This window comes from Amphiura filiformis, chromosome 3, assembly GCF_039555335.1.
Source record: "Amphiura filiformis chromosome 3, Afil_fr2py, whole genome shotgun sequence".
In the NCBI taxonomy this organism is placed as follows: Eukaryota; Metazoa; Echinodermata; class Ophiuroidea; order Amphilepidida; family Amphiuridae; genus Amphiura; species Amphiura filiformis.
Genome location: NC_092630.1, coordinates 73,895,827 through 73,911,460, shown reverse-complemented (window position 1 = coordinate 73,911,460; position 15,634 = coordinate 73,895,827). Strand labels below are relative to the sequence as shown.

General features: G+C 37.0%; 1 protein-coding gene across 2 annotated transcripts in view; it reads left to right on the top strand.

Annotated features, from left to right (window-relative positions):
* LOC140149104 (uncharacterized) overlaps positions 1–6,311 on the top strand; it is a 99,076-nt gene extending 92,765 nt beyond the window's left edge. For both annotated transcript variants that reach the window (XM_072171273.1, XM_072171272.1), the window contains 4 exons: positions 820–900; positions 2,029–2,184; positions 2,566–2,652; positions 5,194–6,311. In XM_072171273.1, the coding sequence (XP_072027374.1) occupies positions 820–900; positions 2,029–2,184; positions 2,566–2,652; positions 5,194–5,223 (354 nt within the window). In that variant the 3' untranslated portion in view covers positions 5,224–6,311. The remainder of the gene's footprint in view (positions 1–819; positions 901–2,028; positions 2,185–2,565; positions 2,653–5,193) is intronic.
* The last annotated feature ends 9,323 nt before the right edge of the window (positions 6,312–15,634 follow it).

Here is a 15,634-nt window from a genome sequence, read left to right as displayed (position 1 = left end):
TTTTTTTTTGGCCTAAACAGGAGATATGAGACTATTCATTTGTGTACAACCATCTACCGTAATAGTCACTGTTACATGTGTGTGTTTGTTATGTTCGAACCTTGCTGTCAGAATGATGCTGTTGTTTACATCTCCCATTACTAGACAAGGCAAACCATATGTTATCTACTGAGGATTATTTTTGTTCAAAACAATGTGAAAAAGGACATATGGCATCTAGAGATCATAATTTTGTTGAACGTGGGACAAAGCAAAGTTAGATACAGAATCGCTCGAAGTAGATCTTAAAAGCCTTTGGTTAAAAACCTGTGGTGGGAATGACTAATTGTGATAGTTGGCCTTCATGTAGAGTAGTAAATTTCCACATTTTTTATTTGAGGCCACATACATCCCTGGAACATCGTTTGTTTTGATTAGGCAGACACATGAAATAGAAAATATTAAAAAGGCATACAGAATCATGAGTAATACAGACTGTAGCAAAGTGATTGGTACCCATCAATTTGGAATTACAATTAACAAGACTGCCATATCCAACTGCAACACAGATACACATAATTTGTACATTAAATGCTATAAATTGTAGTCATTTCAAGAGGTATTGATAAGAAAAGTGCTTTTAAATAAACAACACAAAATGTTGCATTTTTGCCATCAAAGCATGTGCAGTATGTAGCAGCAATGGTTATTCATCTTGCATTGTTCAGGGCTTTGTTGCACATTTTTGCTTCAGCAAATGTGTCACATCAAAATTGCATGCAACATGGTGAACCATAAACTACCCTTTAATATTGTGAATAAATTAAATTTTTCTTTCAGAATGAATTAGATGGTTATCCATGGTATCATGGTGATTTGAAGAGAGACAAAGCATTCCAGGCTGTCAAAGAATGTAGACAGGTAGGCATATCTGACATTGCGCTCATGTCTATAAGTGTGTGTGTGCTTTTATATCTGTATGTATGTGTACATCATTGGTTTTAATATTATGTCTGAGGACTTCCACTTGAAAGTAAGTTTGATGACTTGTAACTGCCATCTGGGACCTTCCTGGTGGCATTTTGTTCCCTATGAAGCCTGGATTGAGCACTCCCCCTGTTACTAAATGTACTATGGGGAGAATGGAAATCTGAATTGAAACTGCTACCTTGGCTGGGAAATAGTGCTTATCAATCATTCAACACCTCATAATCAGTAGTTTTCAGTACTTCACCTGATTTTATCATATTTCACTTTTAGGCATTTCAGTTTTTGCTTGTTCGATCTCTTCTTATGGGGTTAAAACTCTATTTGTGCCTACCATATGGGAGGGGATTGGGTAGGGGTTGTATGGTCTTTGGAAATGAAAGTCTTGGAATTTGAAAATCTGTTTTTAAGGCCTTGAAAGTCTTTGTAATTAATGGTGTTTTTTTCCTTAAAAGTATTTGAAATATATGAACTAAAAGTAATGTGATTCCTCGCATCCTCGCATCGAGTATAGAAATAGATGTTTCATCAGAGGTTTATTATCCTCGCATCGAGTATAGAAATAGATGTTTCATCAGAGGTTTATTATCCTCGCATCGAGTATAGAAATAGATGTTTCATCAGAGGTTTATTATAGTCCATATACCTTCCTCGAGTCGGTAAAGTAAAATCAAATTTTGAGATTCTCTCAAAAACAGTTAATTTTCAAAGGAATCTGTTATGCTAGTTGGATTCCTTACATGATTTCCTTTCTAAAAATGTATTCTTTTATACTTATATATACCTTTATTCTCTAATTCTACATTAAATATACAAATTACTCAATTCAGAACCGAAGGTTACTTAACGTTGTATAATAACATTGGTGGTATGTAAGTGCTATACCAGTTTTTCTATGTCCCTACTTTAAAGCTTGATGTTAGGTGTCAAAGCAAAAACAAATGTTTTCCTATTAAAATCACACAGCTGCTTTTGTGTGGAAATACTGATGTCTTGGGAATACTGGAAAGTGCTTGGCACTTCTAAGAGATACTAATCAATGTATGTTATTTGCTTGTACAGGATGGGGCATTCTTGGTAAGAAATAGTGAAAAGGGAGGTGAGAGTGCACCTTACTCATTAACTCTGTGGTATAACAACAAAGTACGCAATCTGAAAATTAGAAAACGACAAGAAGATGGCAAATTTGAGCTAGGCAATTATAAGGACAATGAAGTGGTGAGTATTTTATGATTATGAACTTCTGATCACAAAAATATTAATTTGGGGTTTGTTGTATATTAAACAGTATGTACTGTCTGAAACAGTATTTTTTAAATCAGTAACAAAATCTGCATGACCAAAATGCAGTTATTTTATTTTATAGAGAAATAAAGCATATAACACAGTAAAAATGATAGTTTGTGAATATTTTTATTGAAAGCACTTGGACATAAACATCCTCAAAATAAAACTGAATTGCCAATTTGGTCATGTTGGTGATGATGAATGTGATTGCCTGACCTGTAACCAGTTCTGGTTCTTAGCCCTCAAGACAATGCTGAATGTATTAAGATTTTTGCTGATGCTCTTTGTATTTTTCTATGCTTTTATACACAGACACATGATAATGCTTCTCAAATGATCCAGTACTACCAACAGGAACCAGTTATACTCGCTAGGGATGAAGGCAAAGTGACACTAAAGGTTGCAGTACCTATCTTTTAATTTACCACATTTAATCACAACATTCCAATATCTGCCAGACTGCCCCAGAAAGTAACTACTTCAGAAAAGAACTACAATTTGAATTATTGACTTAAGGAACCTCTGGAGGAACCTAGTTTTAACTGAACCCATGCTGTGGCATTGAAGCAATGTCAAATGTAGTTGAATCATTTTCTTACGATCCGTGACCATTCATAGCATACCTTTGTTTCTCTGTGGATTTGACTAGATGGACATATTCTAAGAAAAAATAGCTCCTATGTCCCTCCCAAAATGGCGGGAAAATCTATTTATAGCTCATTTTTCAAAATGACCGCGGTGACATTTTGAAAAACATGAATATCTATATACCATGTTCTTGATAGGCTATAATGACAAATAATATGTCATTTTCGACTATCTTTGGCATGCCCAACCTTTTAAGATAAAATTCAAAGTGTTGAGAGGTCATCTTGACCCCTAAATCCAAGATGGCCGCCAGTTCCATATTGAAAAACATGAAAATCGATATATCATGTAGGGGATAGGCTATAATAACAAACAATGTGTCGTTTTCAACTATATTTGGCATGAAAACCATTTAAGATCATATTCAAAGAGTTTGGGGTCACATTGACCCTAAATCCAAGATACGCCAGCGCCATATTGACAAAAACATGAAAATCTATATACCATGAAGTGGATAGGCTATACTGACAAACAATGTGTCGTTTTCCACTATTTTTGGCATGCCAAATCTTTTTTTGTCATATTCAAAGTGTTTGGGGGTCATCGTAAACCCAGCGCCATATTGAAAAACATGAAAATCGATATATCATGAAGAGGATTGACTATAATAACCAACAATGTGTCGTTTTCAACTATTTTTGGCATGCAAAACCATTTAAGATCATATTCAAAGAGTTTGGGGTCACCTTGACCCCTAAATCCAAGATGGCCGCCAGCACCATATTGACAAAAACTTGAAGGGGATAGGCTATACTGACAAATATTCCACTATTTTTGGCATGCCAAACCTTTTCATGTCGTATTAAAAGTGTTTCGGGGGCATCTTGACCCCTAAATCCAAGATGACTGTCTAAGCCATGTCGAAAAACATGATCGAACGATATTTAAGATGTGACACACATAAGGCCAATACTTATTTTTACTCAATTACTTATACAGGATGTATCAAAATTAAGTATACAGTTTGAAAAATGCCGCTAGATTAAAAAGTATGAAGTCTGTGGTCAAAATTCTCTAGTTGCTAACTTAATCAACATCTTGTTCTCCTATAGCTGAAAAATCACTGGCGTGTGACCAATAATTATGATTTGGTGGCTACTTTTGTGAACCGGGCACAAAAAGCAGTTGCGCGAAGTCAATTAAAATCAAAACAACATACAAATCACAAAAAAGTCTCACCACTTTCTTTACTGTTTACAGTTATTGACAGTTTTAGTCTTAGTCTTCCACATGCTCACAATTCTTCTGTATGCAAATTTCGGCTCTTCCAAACATGGCGTTCACACAACGTCTAATGAGAGGTCTGTCCTGTCTGAGAATGTCAACTTGTGCAATTATGCATCTCTGAAGTTCATCAAGGTCTGCAGGACTTGTGAAAACATTTAATGCAAACTCTGCTTCATCGCCAATGATGAAATCTTCCAGGAAATGCAGAGGACGGGCAAGAAGCCACTGACATAATATAGTGCGACGTTGGTGATCTGCTTGCTGAAGTTGATGTCTCCTTATCTTCTGATAGGGATGAAATCGCAAGTCATAAACAAGTTATTCTGTTAAAGGTTGCAGATGGTATTCCAAGTCTATTTCAACGGCAGCTAATTTGACCTCCTGCTTGCCCCGCCTGCAGAGTGTTAATACGAACTGCTAGGATATTAGCAGCAGATCTTCCAGTTCTCTGTTCAGTTATCTGATATTTCGCAACATTTTTGTAAATAGCGCCACGTGAAGGCCGAAGGTGGACGTGCATTTGGGTACTGCTAACGGAATCTCCGAAGCACTTCTGCTGAACTCTGGGTGCGATGGTACACTGCAACAAGGAAGACATCTTGCTCTGACGTGTACTGTGGAGTATCCATTTTAGTGTTGCTATTCTACTTGTCAAGTAAAACCTAGCATATGCAAGAGGTTGTTGTCCAGATTTACCAAAAGTCACATGTTATGTAACTCACACATGCACAGGATTGGAACCCTAACAATGAGGACAAATGATCTGTACACCTGCATGTTTCTCTTGGCTGCACAACAATAACAAGCACCAGGCATTTAAACCCAACTGACTTCGCGCAACTGCTTTTTATACTCGGCTCACAAAAGTAGCCACTAAATCCTTATTAATGGTCACACGCCAGTGATTATTCAGCTGTAGGACGACAAGATATTGAAGTTATCAACTAGAGAATTTTGACCAGAGACCTCATACTTTTTAATCTAGCGGGCATTTTTTAAACTGTATACTTAATTTTGATACCCCCTGTACTATAGATTTTGAAAGTGTTACCTTTGTTCTTTCAGGAAATAAAGTTGCATGTTAAGAGCATGTGATGGAGAACAGAACAGACACTGAAGAGCTACAGAGCACCCAAGAGACTGATAAACTAGAATGCATGCTGAAAGATCATTGCCCTGTAAAAGATAGTTTAGAAAAAGTAAAGAAATGGGAGAACATTAAGGACACATTTTTACAATGGAAGGGCCTTGATAAATTCAGGGGTGTGATTTATCAGGATTTTTTGTGACCAAAATTTCCGCAATTTTATCGATTTAAAGCCCGATTTTGTGTGTTTTATCCCAGTTTTACGCTATTTTTCAGGATTTTTATTAGTTTTAGGATTTTTCCTGAAAAACTAATCACACCCCTGTAAATTTCAACATGTCAATACAACAGTTGAATGGGATAAAGGACCTAAGGGTTATCATATGCATGCTACTTGTTGTACCACAATGTCTAACACACACGCTCACTGCCAAGCCACACAACGCAAGCACAAATCTGAGAAATCAAAAAAAAAAGGCTGGGATGTCCGGTCAGCAATCATCTTTCTCAGGTCCTCCTCCCAAGAAACTTCGTTCAAGTATAGGTGTTCTGCAGGATAAGGCATTGTGCGTCCACAAAAGTCTGGTAACCGGGACAAAAACACTGTTGTTACTTTTGACACAAGATGCATGGAGAAGATTCAAGGCACACACTGCAGATGAGGATACAAGAGAGCGGTTAATACGTTTATAACATCAATCCCAGACAGGCAAACAGCCTTTGGCTTGGAAATCAGATACCACGGTCATTGCTGGCGTCAATATGTCAGCAATCAAGCGAGAGATAATCTCAGTAAAAATGCAGAGCATCTACAGCATGTTAACCTTCGGGAGGCTCAAGCTATGTTCTTTCAACATATCCAACAAGTCATATTAAGATCGTGAAATACGCACCCTTGAAGGACTGCTCCAAGATTACATTCGCATTACTTCAAGCTACGGGCACTTTTCCCAATTAAGGTCCAGCTACCTCAGGGAACTTCTGATCAAAGAATTTGGAAAAGACATAGGATTTCATGTACGTATTCAGAAGAAAGTTAGTGAGCTTGTGTATGATACAAGCACTTCCGATACATACATCGAGGCCCGCTGTTATCACTGGGAGTAACGGATGACCAGTTGGTCAACAATGTCATAACACGACTTAGAGAACAGGTCATCAAAACAACCACTGTTCCTTGGCCCCGTAAATACATGAGGTGGAGCAAGCTGAAAACTTGAGTGAACTCCAACTAAAGTTCATTACCTGGTTGAAAAAACCTAACACAGGTCTAACTGATGACAACCCAAAGGTCCGATCGATTGCGTCAATCTTAGGGAGAGATCGTTATTAACGACAGGGGGAATGGGCATTTTGAGGGGAACCCGATTTTTTATTTTTTTTTATCTTGAGGTGGAAACAAAAAATTGTTTGTTGAACCAGGAGGGGGATTGTTAAGTTTAAAAGGCGGAATCTGACAATTTTGAGTGGACGCGAGGGGGAAGCAAATTTTCAAATTCGCCTTGTTTTCACACAATTTCTCCATTTAAAACTTAACAATCCCCCTCCTGGTTCAACAAAAATTTCGAACCCCCCTTCAAGATAAAAAATATGCCCATTCCCCCTGTCGTAAATAACAATCGCTCTCTAAAATTGACGAAATTGATCAGACCTTTGGGTTGTCATCAGCTGAACCTGTGTTAGGTTTTTTCAACCAGGTAATGAGATTTAGTAGGAGCTCACTAAAGTTTTCATCTTGCTCTGACTCATGTATGTACGGGGGCCAAGGAATAGTGGTTCTTTTGATGACCTGTTCTCTAAGTCGTGTTGCAACATTGACCAACTGGTCATCCGTTACTCCCAGTCAGGGTTTTCTTTAAGCATTTTGCTGAAGGGGTATTTTCAAATTTTTTTTACCCTTTCAATTGTAAATTTTTCCTCTGAAGGAGTCAAAAACATTGCCCAAGGGGTATTTTTATAATATTAATTTTAAAGACATGTGTGTTTTTTGGAGCCATAGGCGTAGATCCGGAGGGGGTGGGGGGATCTCCCCAAAACATTTTGCCAGGGGGATGGTCCATACAATCATCCCCCAATGTTGACGCCTGAATGTGGGTTTCTGACCAAATTAACCTCATATTAGGCCATTTTAGCCCCCAAAATGCAATTTTTTGCGCGCTTCGCACAAATTTATTCCACTCTTACACCATATTTTAACAGTTTAGCTTCAAAATGGCAAAACATTTTTGTACCACAAACTTATTCTTTCTCCAAAAGGTGCTGGATTCACTACACTTCAAGACATTTTTTCATCCCCCCATAGTCAAAAAAGAAATCTACGGCAAGTTTTCCCTATTATGGTAGGCCTATAAATTATGTTAAACATAAATTGGAAAATGTCGAAATCAGAAGTGAAAGTGGCCATTTGTTTATCAACTACACAGGGTGATGTTCCCCCCTTAGAACTTGGAAAATTTTGCAAAATGAAGACCTAATTGAAGCGATTTGGTGGACCATTTTGGCACTATTACTGTGTAAAGTTTGAACAATTGAAAAGCCAAAAATTGTGAAATGACGGCCCATAAAGCCTTTCGTTGTCACGTTTTCCCCATTAGACCTATAAATTGTGTTAAACATAGGGCCTAAATGGCAAATGTCGAAAGCAGAAGCGAAAATGGTCACTTGTTTATCCACTACGCATAGGGTGTCTGAGGGGGAAGTTCCCCCTTATAGAGAAAATTTTGCAAAATAAAGTCCAATTGAAGACATATTTGGTGCATCATTTAAACAGAAAAAAAGGACCCGAACCCAATTTGCAAGATTTCAAACTGATAAAGAGACTCGCAATCACTAAAACATACATGGATCGATGCTGACAAAACGTGATGGGCTCTACATACCGGAAGTAGGTCCTAAATGCCAAAAGCCGAGAATAAATGCACAATATCGGGTGTTTCTCTATTCAAATCTTGCAATATCTGAATGCGTACATTTTCAAGATTTTGTACGCATTGGACTTTGGGACTATGGATTTGAAGGAGTCAGAAAAGTGCCTGAACGCGTAAATATGTGTGTTTTGTGAGTTAAAGAAAACCCTGCTCCCAGTGATAATAACGCGGCCTCGCTGTATGTACCGGCAGTTCTTGTATCATACACAAGCTCACTAACATTCTTCTGAATACGTTCGTGAAATCCTCTGACTTTTCCAAATTCTTTGATGCTGGCGGCCATCTTGGATTTAGGAGTCAAGGTGACCCCAAACTCTTTGAATATGATCTTAAATGGTTTTGCATGCCCAAAATAGTTGAAAACGACACATTGTTGGTTATTATATTCAATCCACTTCATGATATATCAATTTTCATGTTTTTCAATATGGTGCTGGTGGCCATCTTGGATTTAGGGTTTAAGATGACCCCCAAACACTTTGAATATGACAAAAAAAGATTTGGCATGCCAAAATAGTGGAAAACGACACATTGTTTGTCAGTATAGCCTATCCACTTAACGGTATATAGATTTTCATGTTTTTGTCAATATGGCACTGGCGGCCATCTTGGATATAGGGGTCAATGTGACCCCAAACTCTTTGAATATGATCTTAAACGGGTTTTCATGCCAAATATAGTTGAAAACGACACATTGTTTGTTATTATAGCCTATCCACTTCATGATATATCGATTTTCATGTTTTTCAATATGGAACTGGCGGCCATCTTGGATTTAGGGGTCAAGATGACCTCTCAACACTTTGAATTTTATCTTAAAAAGGTTGGGCATGCCAAAGATAGTGGAAAAGGACATATAATTTGTCATTATAGCCTATCCAGAACATGGTATATAGATATTCATGTTTTGAGTCCAGCATCTGGTTATTTGGGTCAAAGACACCCTAGATTCCAATTTGTAGCCCTGTAGCTTACCCCTAGGGGAAGATATGGATGTCTAAACTCGAAAGAAAATTAACGTCGCGACGCGTGTGAGCAAAAAGGGGGGGTTCTGACCCAGTTTTCAATAGGCCGGTTCTCGGAAACGACAAGGAGTAGAGACCTACCGTTTGAAATGTGTTCATTTGGCACATAGGGCTATGATATAAATGATTTTAAACAAAATCTGAGAGGGTGACCAGCCAACCTTTTGTGAAAACTAGGTGATATGAGATGGACTGACCCTTTTGGGGTTTGAGTTAGCAAAACAACTGTTTTTTTGGGAGGGGGAAGGTCAACCCCCTGCCCTAACACCATCCCCCTGTAAAGACCACCCTGGGCCCAGTATATCTAAAATCAGCACAACTCATATTTACCTAGGATTGAACAGGGCACCTTGTCTCATCAAATTCAATATCACTTCCAAATGATTATATCCTGGTTGAAACAGATGTCTTTCCACTCAATTCAATTCCTGAACAAGTATTAAAAATACTACAAGGATTTTGTCTGTGTATATATTGGCATACAAACCATGATATATACAGGGTGTATCAAAATCAATTTTATAGTTTGAAAAAGGCAACTAGATTAGAAACTATGAGGTATTTTAGTTGATAGCTGATGCAACATCTTGTTCTCCCATAACTGGAAAATCACCAGCGTGTGACCATTAACAAGGACTCGGTGGTTGCTTTTTTTGAGCCATGTAAAAATACAGTTGAGCAAAGTCAATTAAACAACATGAAAATCACAGTTTCACTGCTTTCTTTAGAGTAATTGACAGAACCTCTCACAGAACTGTTTGCCAATTGTGTGATTTCTTTGGCGCCAAGTGGAATGGCCCCTAAGATCTCCTGATCTTACCCCTCTGGATTTATTCTTGCGGGCTATCTTAAATCAAAGGTTATCACAAGCCCTCCTGCAGACCTTGGTGAACTTCAGAGACACATAATTGCACAAGTTGACATCCCCAGGCAGGAAGTATGACGTGGTGTGAATGGAGAGCTGATATCTGCATACAGAGGAATGGTGGACATACCCTGGTAGAGACTAAGACTGTCAACTACTGTAAGAAAAGTGGTCAAACATGCATGTGAGCTTCATGTTGCTTTAATTTTAAGTGACTTTGCGCAACTGCATTTTTACTCGGCTCGCAAAAATAGCAACTGGGTCCTTATTAATGGTCACATGCCAGCGATTTTACAGTTATGGGAGAACAAGATGTTGATGCAGCTGTCAGCTATATCATTTTGACCAAATGCCTCATACTTTTTAATCTAGTAGCATTTTCTGTATATTTTATTTTGATATTTAATATTTAATTGAATTATTTTAATACCCTGTATTACAAGGTATATATATGTACATAGTGATGATATTATCTAATGTGTCAATCTAATGTTTCCTTTCATACCTGTTTTTAAGATATCTTCATATTCATGTTCACAAAACATAATTAAAACAAACAAATTATTAGTAGTAAAAACTGATTTTATGTTGGCATAATGACAATGAGAATAGACTGCCTAATAGGGGAACTATCAACCAAAGGATTTCAAGAACGTAGTGATATTTTCAAATGCTGCCTTGTGTTATGTTTGAGTTTGTGCAGGTATTTGCAAGACTTGTAACAAAATAGTTTTATATCGATTGGCATGCACCTATGTAAGGCACCACATCCAATTTGGTCCTATAGAACTATCAGTACCCTGTAAGGTACAGATAACTCTTAACATCGCTCCCTGGAGATGTAATAAGCATAATAATGAATATTTGCATAGTGTTATTGTTTTTCATTTAGATAAAAATGAATGCACTATGCGAATGTTCAGGGTACAATAAAAAGTGCCATCTTCAGGCACCGATAGCGCTGTAGGACCAAAAAAGATGTTGTGCCTAAAGTGCTCTTTGTGTTGCATGATTGAGTTTCTGTGAATGTATGTGAGTTGAACACAGTATAACTTTACAGGGTAAGGGAGATTGGGTGTGAAATTAGACAAGTTGGTAAAAGAGTTCTACTTCAACACTCACCTGGAAGGTTTCCGCTTCAGCAGATGGTGATATTGTAATGATTTCTTGGCTACAATCTGGGTAGTCCTTATTGATGACGTCATATGATTGACACACGTCATAGGATGATATTGTGTCCCCTGGCATCAGAAGGTTATGCCAGATTTTTTCTAGTCCTTTTATCATGGTTCAGTATTGGTGTCTGTGTGTATAAGTGTTCCCAGAACTCCCCAGGAATACTCTTTTTGTTCCTGTTCGAGAACCTTTACATTTTCCCAGGCAATCTGGTGGCCTTTAGATCTTGTGACATGCTCCCTGATGGCTGATTTGGAACTGCCAGCAGTGGATTTGTAACACCTATTATGATGTCATGTGTAAATGTATTACGTCATATGATGTCAAACACTGCATATATAGTTTGCAATTAGAGTGCAATTACAGTTCTTGTCAGAGAAGAACGGCACTTGTTTACATTTTGAGAATGTGCAGAGCGTAAACACAAAAGTGGGATTCTACATTTTGAAAGTGTGCAGAGCATAAACAGAAGTGGGGTTCTGATTGGCTAAATCAATTGACTGACAATCATAGCAGCATACCAATAATCTGATCGGCAGATTGTGCATCAAATCATTGGTCAGATCTGCACCTCTGAAGTGAACACAAAGCTCTGCATATGTCGCTCATTAACAGGGCGCTCGCGTCAATCTGTGTAAGGGACTGCTGTTCTTCTCTGAATCCCAGTGTAGACACTTTCAACAGGCACATCTTTTCTGGTTGGCTATATAGCTAAAAGGCTCATGTCCATTCATGAAAAGAAAAGAAAACTGCAATAAAATATATTAACTATTGATAACAAAACAATATAAGGCAGACCATGGATTATCATGGTTTGTAGCTCTTCATATATCCCCATTTGAACTTAATTGGAGATCTCTTATATAAGGTTGCTTTGCCGTGGGGTACCAAGATAATAGTGAATCTTGGCCATGTTTTTGAAAAGCGTAAAAATAACCCATTGGTATATCCCAAATAATAGACATCTCAGAAAAATATGAGTGTTACAAAGGTTCACTTAAATTTGAAGGTTCTCTTACCTGCAAACGCAAATAAACTTGCAACCAAATCAACGTTGACGGGACCACTTTTTATGTACGCTATTAGCTCCTCCATGAGCTACAAGCAGACATGCATGTGCCTTTTTCATTCTATTTCATTAAAAGGGCATTTCATGATCCACAGCCTCAACCCCCCCTCCCCACTTTTTTCAAAAAAGTTGAGCTTTTTATATCACTGGAAACCTCTGGCCACATAATGTTTATGTAGAAAAAAATTCTTGCAGATTAATTTGTTAAGCAAAAATATCATCAAATTTGAATTACGTTAGTATATTCTGGTGGCCTATAGAGCAGTGTATGTGCATAATGATGCCTAACTAGCAAATGCAAAATCAGATTCAACTGAAATGTTAGGAATAAGCTTTTTTTCATGGATGTCTACTGAAAAATGTCATAAAAAGAGGATGCTAGGATCACAAAATACTCCTTTAAAATAGATAAAATTTACTATCAAGAAGGATGTCATTTACATGAAGAAGTGGCAAACAAATTGCAAGCAAAAGTTGTTTTTTTTTTAACTTCCTTGGTCCGGGTACGCGCTGGTGAATTGCGATCGAGTAGAAGTGACAAGGTCGCTTACTACGCGCCGCGCCGAAAGACCAATGGGTCAGCCGGCTTGTTGTGAAGTGCATTGATCAGCCAATCAGCGTGATTGTTTATTGGTTTTGCGTTTACGCTTGTGTACGCGATACGCACAGGCACAACCACGGAAGTTTAAAAATAACAACTTTAATACAAGCTTATTATAAGCTTGCAAAAGCTGATATTAATGCATTCATTTTTGTAAGGGTTTATTGACATGAATGTACCTTATTTATTTGATTATACCATATGTTAGTAAAATAATGTAATGTAAACATTATCGTACACAGTATTGATCAAAATGATGCTATAATACATTTAGAAATATTTTTGCTACTACGATTGTTTGTAAGTTTGATAACAAATTTGACATTTTTGATACATTTTAGTTTTGCTACCACTTAATATACAATAGCTCAGTTGCTCAGACATTTGTGTTGTTTTGAACACAATTTTAATGTATTATGGTAACCTATTGTTCATTTAGGTACAGGAGGACCTTGATTAACAAAATATAGATACTTGAATACTCTACCAACATGCTGCACAAATTAGACAAATGTGATGTGATCAAGCAAAATCAGTCAGAATTCGGATATATTGATTTTTAGATATAGCCAAACAAAGACAATAATTTCCTTTGTTTCATATTGTTTTGGAAGCGCTGCAACTGTTCATATCTTTAGAACTAAAAGTTCAATTTTAATGGGGGTTTCTGCAAAATACTTTGAACAATCATGTAAAAGACTGAAAATTGAATGTGCCAGATTTCAAACTGATTTGGCTTGATCACCACAAATGTAAAGTACGTTTCTAGCTACAAAAACTAGCTAAAACTGATTGAAAACCAGGGCTTATAGAAGCCAAAAATGGCACCTTTCGCCATAGGCCAGGATTTTTTTTAAAGCCACATATTTAAAAAAAATTTCATTCTGCAGTAAATGTCAACTATGGCAGTTGATTACCATGGATGTGTACAATATGTAATCCATAGTATGATAGTTCAGGCATGAATAAATTTTCAGTGTTTTAGCTGATTTCAGCATTTTTTTGTTATTGTTTTCAGTGATTTTCACAGAAAAGAGTAAAAAACATGTGGTTTTCAGTGTTGTTTTCGTCAAGACCAGTTTTCATGCCTGGTTAGTTTTTTAAATTTTGGTCAAAAGTATGGGATTTTGATGACTATGGCAATGAAAGCCTGAGAAACTGTGAGACTCAAGCTCATACTGCGGAATGTGGGCATGTTGCCTTCGGGGTCAACGCTAAGTAAGAGGCATGTGAACTAACCTAAAAATAGGTCATATACCGTGAGCATACACAAAAGAAACTTCACGCGTATGATGAGCGATGTCATTTGAACGCTGTACCGGCATCGGCTGAATTCAGACAGCACAGGCATGGAATATTACAATCAATGTGTTATTAATCTATGCTCAAACTATATGCCTCAAACAGGGGTGTTAGAGGTCAGCTTTTTAGCCGATTTGAACTATTTTTATTGCCAAAATTTATGGTGTTTTCTTTTATTTTCAGTCCATATGTGACATTTTTACCCTGATTTTACACTGTTTTTAAGCTATTTTAGTAATTTTCCTCTTCTTTGTGTGAGACCTCTCACAACCCTGCTCAGGGTTGACTACCCTATTGACGTTTAGAATTCGGCTCTGTTTCAGAACTGATCTGGGTGGAAATCCCACTCCCAAATTTAAAAATTATATTTCTTGAACTGAACAATTTATACTACAAATACTGTGACTATTATCTTGTGTTGCATAGTTGATTGCTTTATCTTGACTACTGGAACAAATGTAATCTAAATTACAAAATTGTGAATCTGGAAAATAACCAGAAATTATTTAACCTGTAGTAGTGTGAATAAAGTTCCAAAACTTACCAATTAAGTATGTGCCAAAATTCGGGAAGAGTAAGGGGCTGTGCAATAAGCATGTGCCATGGAGAGTGAATGGCATGCCAACGTTTTGCTCTCCCCTCTTGGTATGCCAAAAAAAATATATCTTGTCCCTCATTGACCAAAAAATCTTATGTTAAATTCCAAATCCAAACCTTAACTGGTCTATACCATTTTTCACCCTGATGTAGCAGTGACATCAGTGCATATTTCATTGGATGCAGGTCCAAATCGCTGGTGTATGCTCTCAAGCACTGACATAAACCAACACACATTTTAAGATGCTGCATAGATACGCATGCGAAATGTCATCCTTAGCGTATTAACATCTCTACCACATCAGGGTACGGTTGTTTGTAAAACAACCATGTGAAATGTAACACTATGAATTTTTAAGTAAATTTGAAGAAAAGAACAATGGCGCTATTTATCTTGTTTGCATCTTTTCAAGGGGTAGATGGTACACTTGTATGATAGTATTAGAACATCAGAAAAAGACTAACAAATGGCAAGGAACATGAAATGTAAGGAATAACTCATCATTATTTGGCTAATTTCAATTTTTTTTAAATAAGTAAATAGCGCCCTCAATTAACACACAAAATATGTACTGTTGATGGAACAAAAATTATGTCAAAAGCAGAAAAAGATGATGAACAATTTGATATAGAAACGAAAATCAATGCTATAAATAGCTGGAAAATATAGGTGTATACTAGTGTGATATATGTTGGTAAATAATGTTTTGTTAGGAAAATTTCTAAATGATCACTTCAAACAACTGTGAGGGTGAAAAATGTTATAGATAGCTATTGGTCATTTAGCATGTTGATACATTGTCTTATCATTTTAACCATCATTCTTAACATATTTACATGTATTGCATGAATATAGG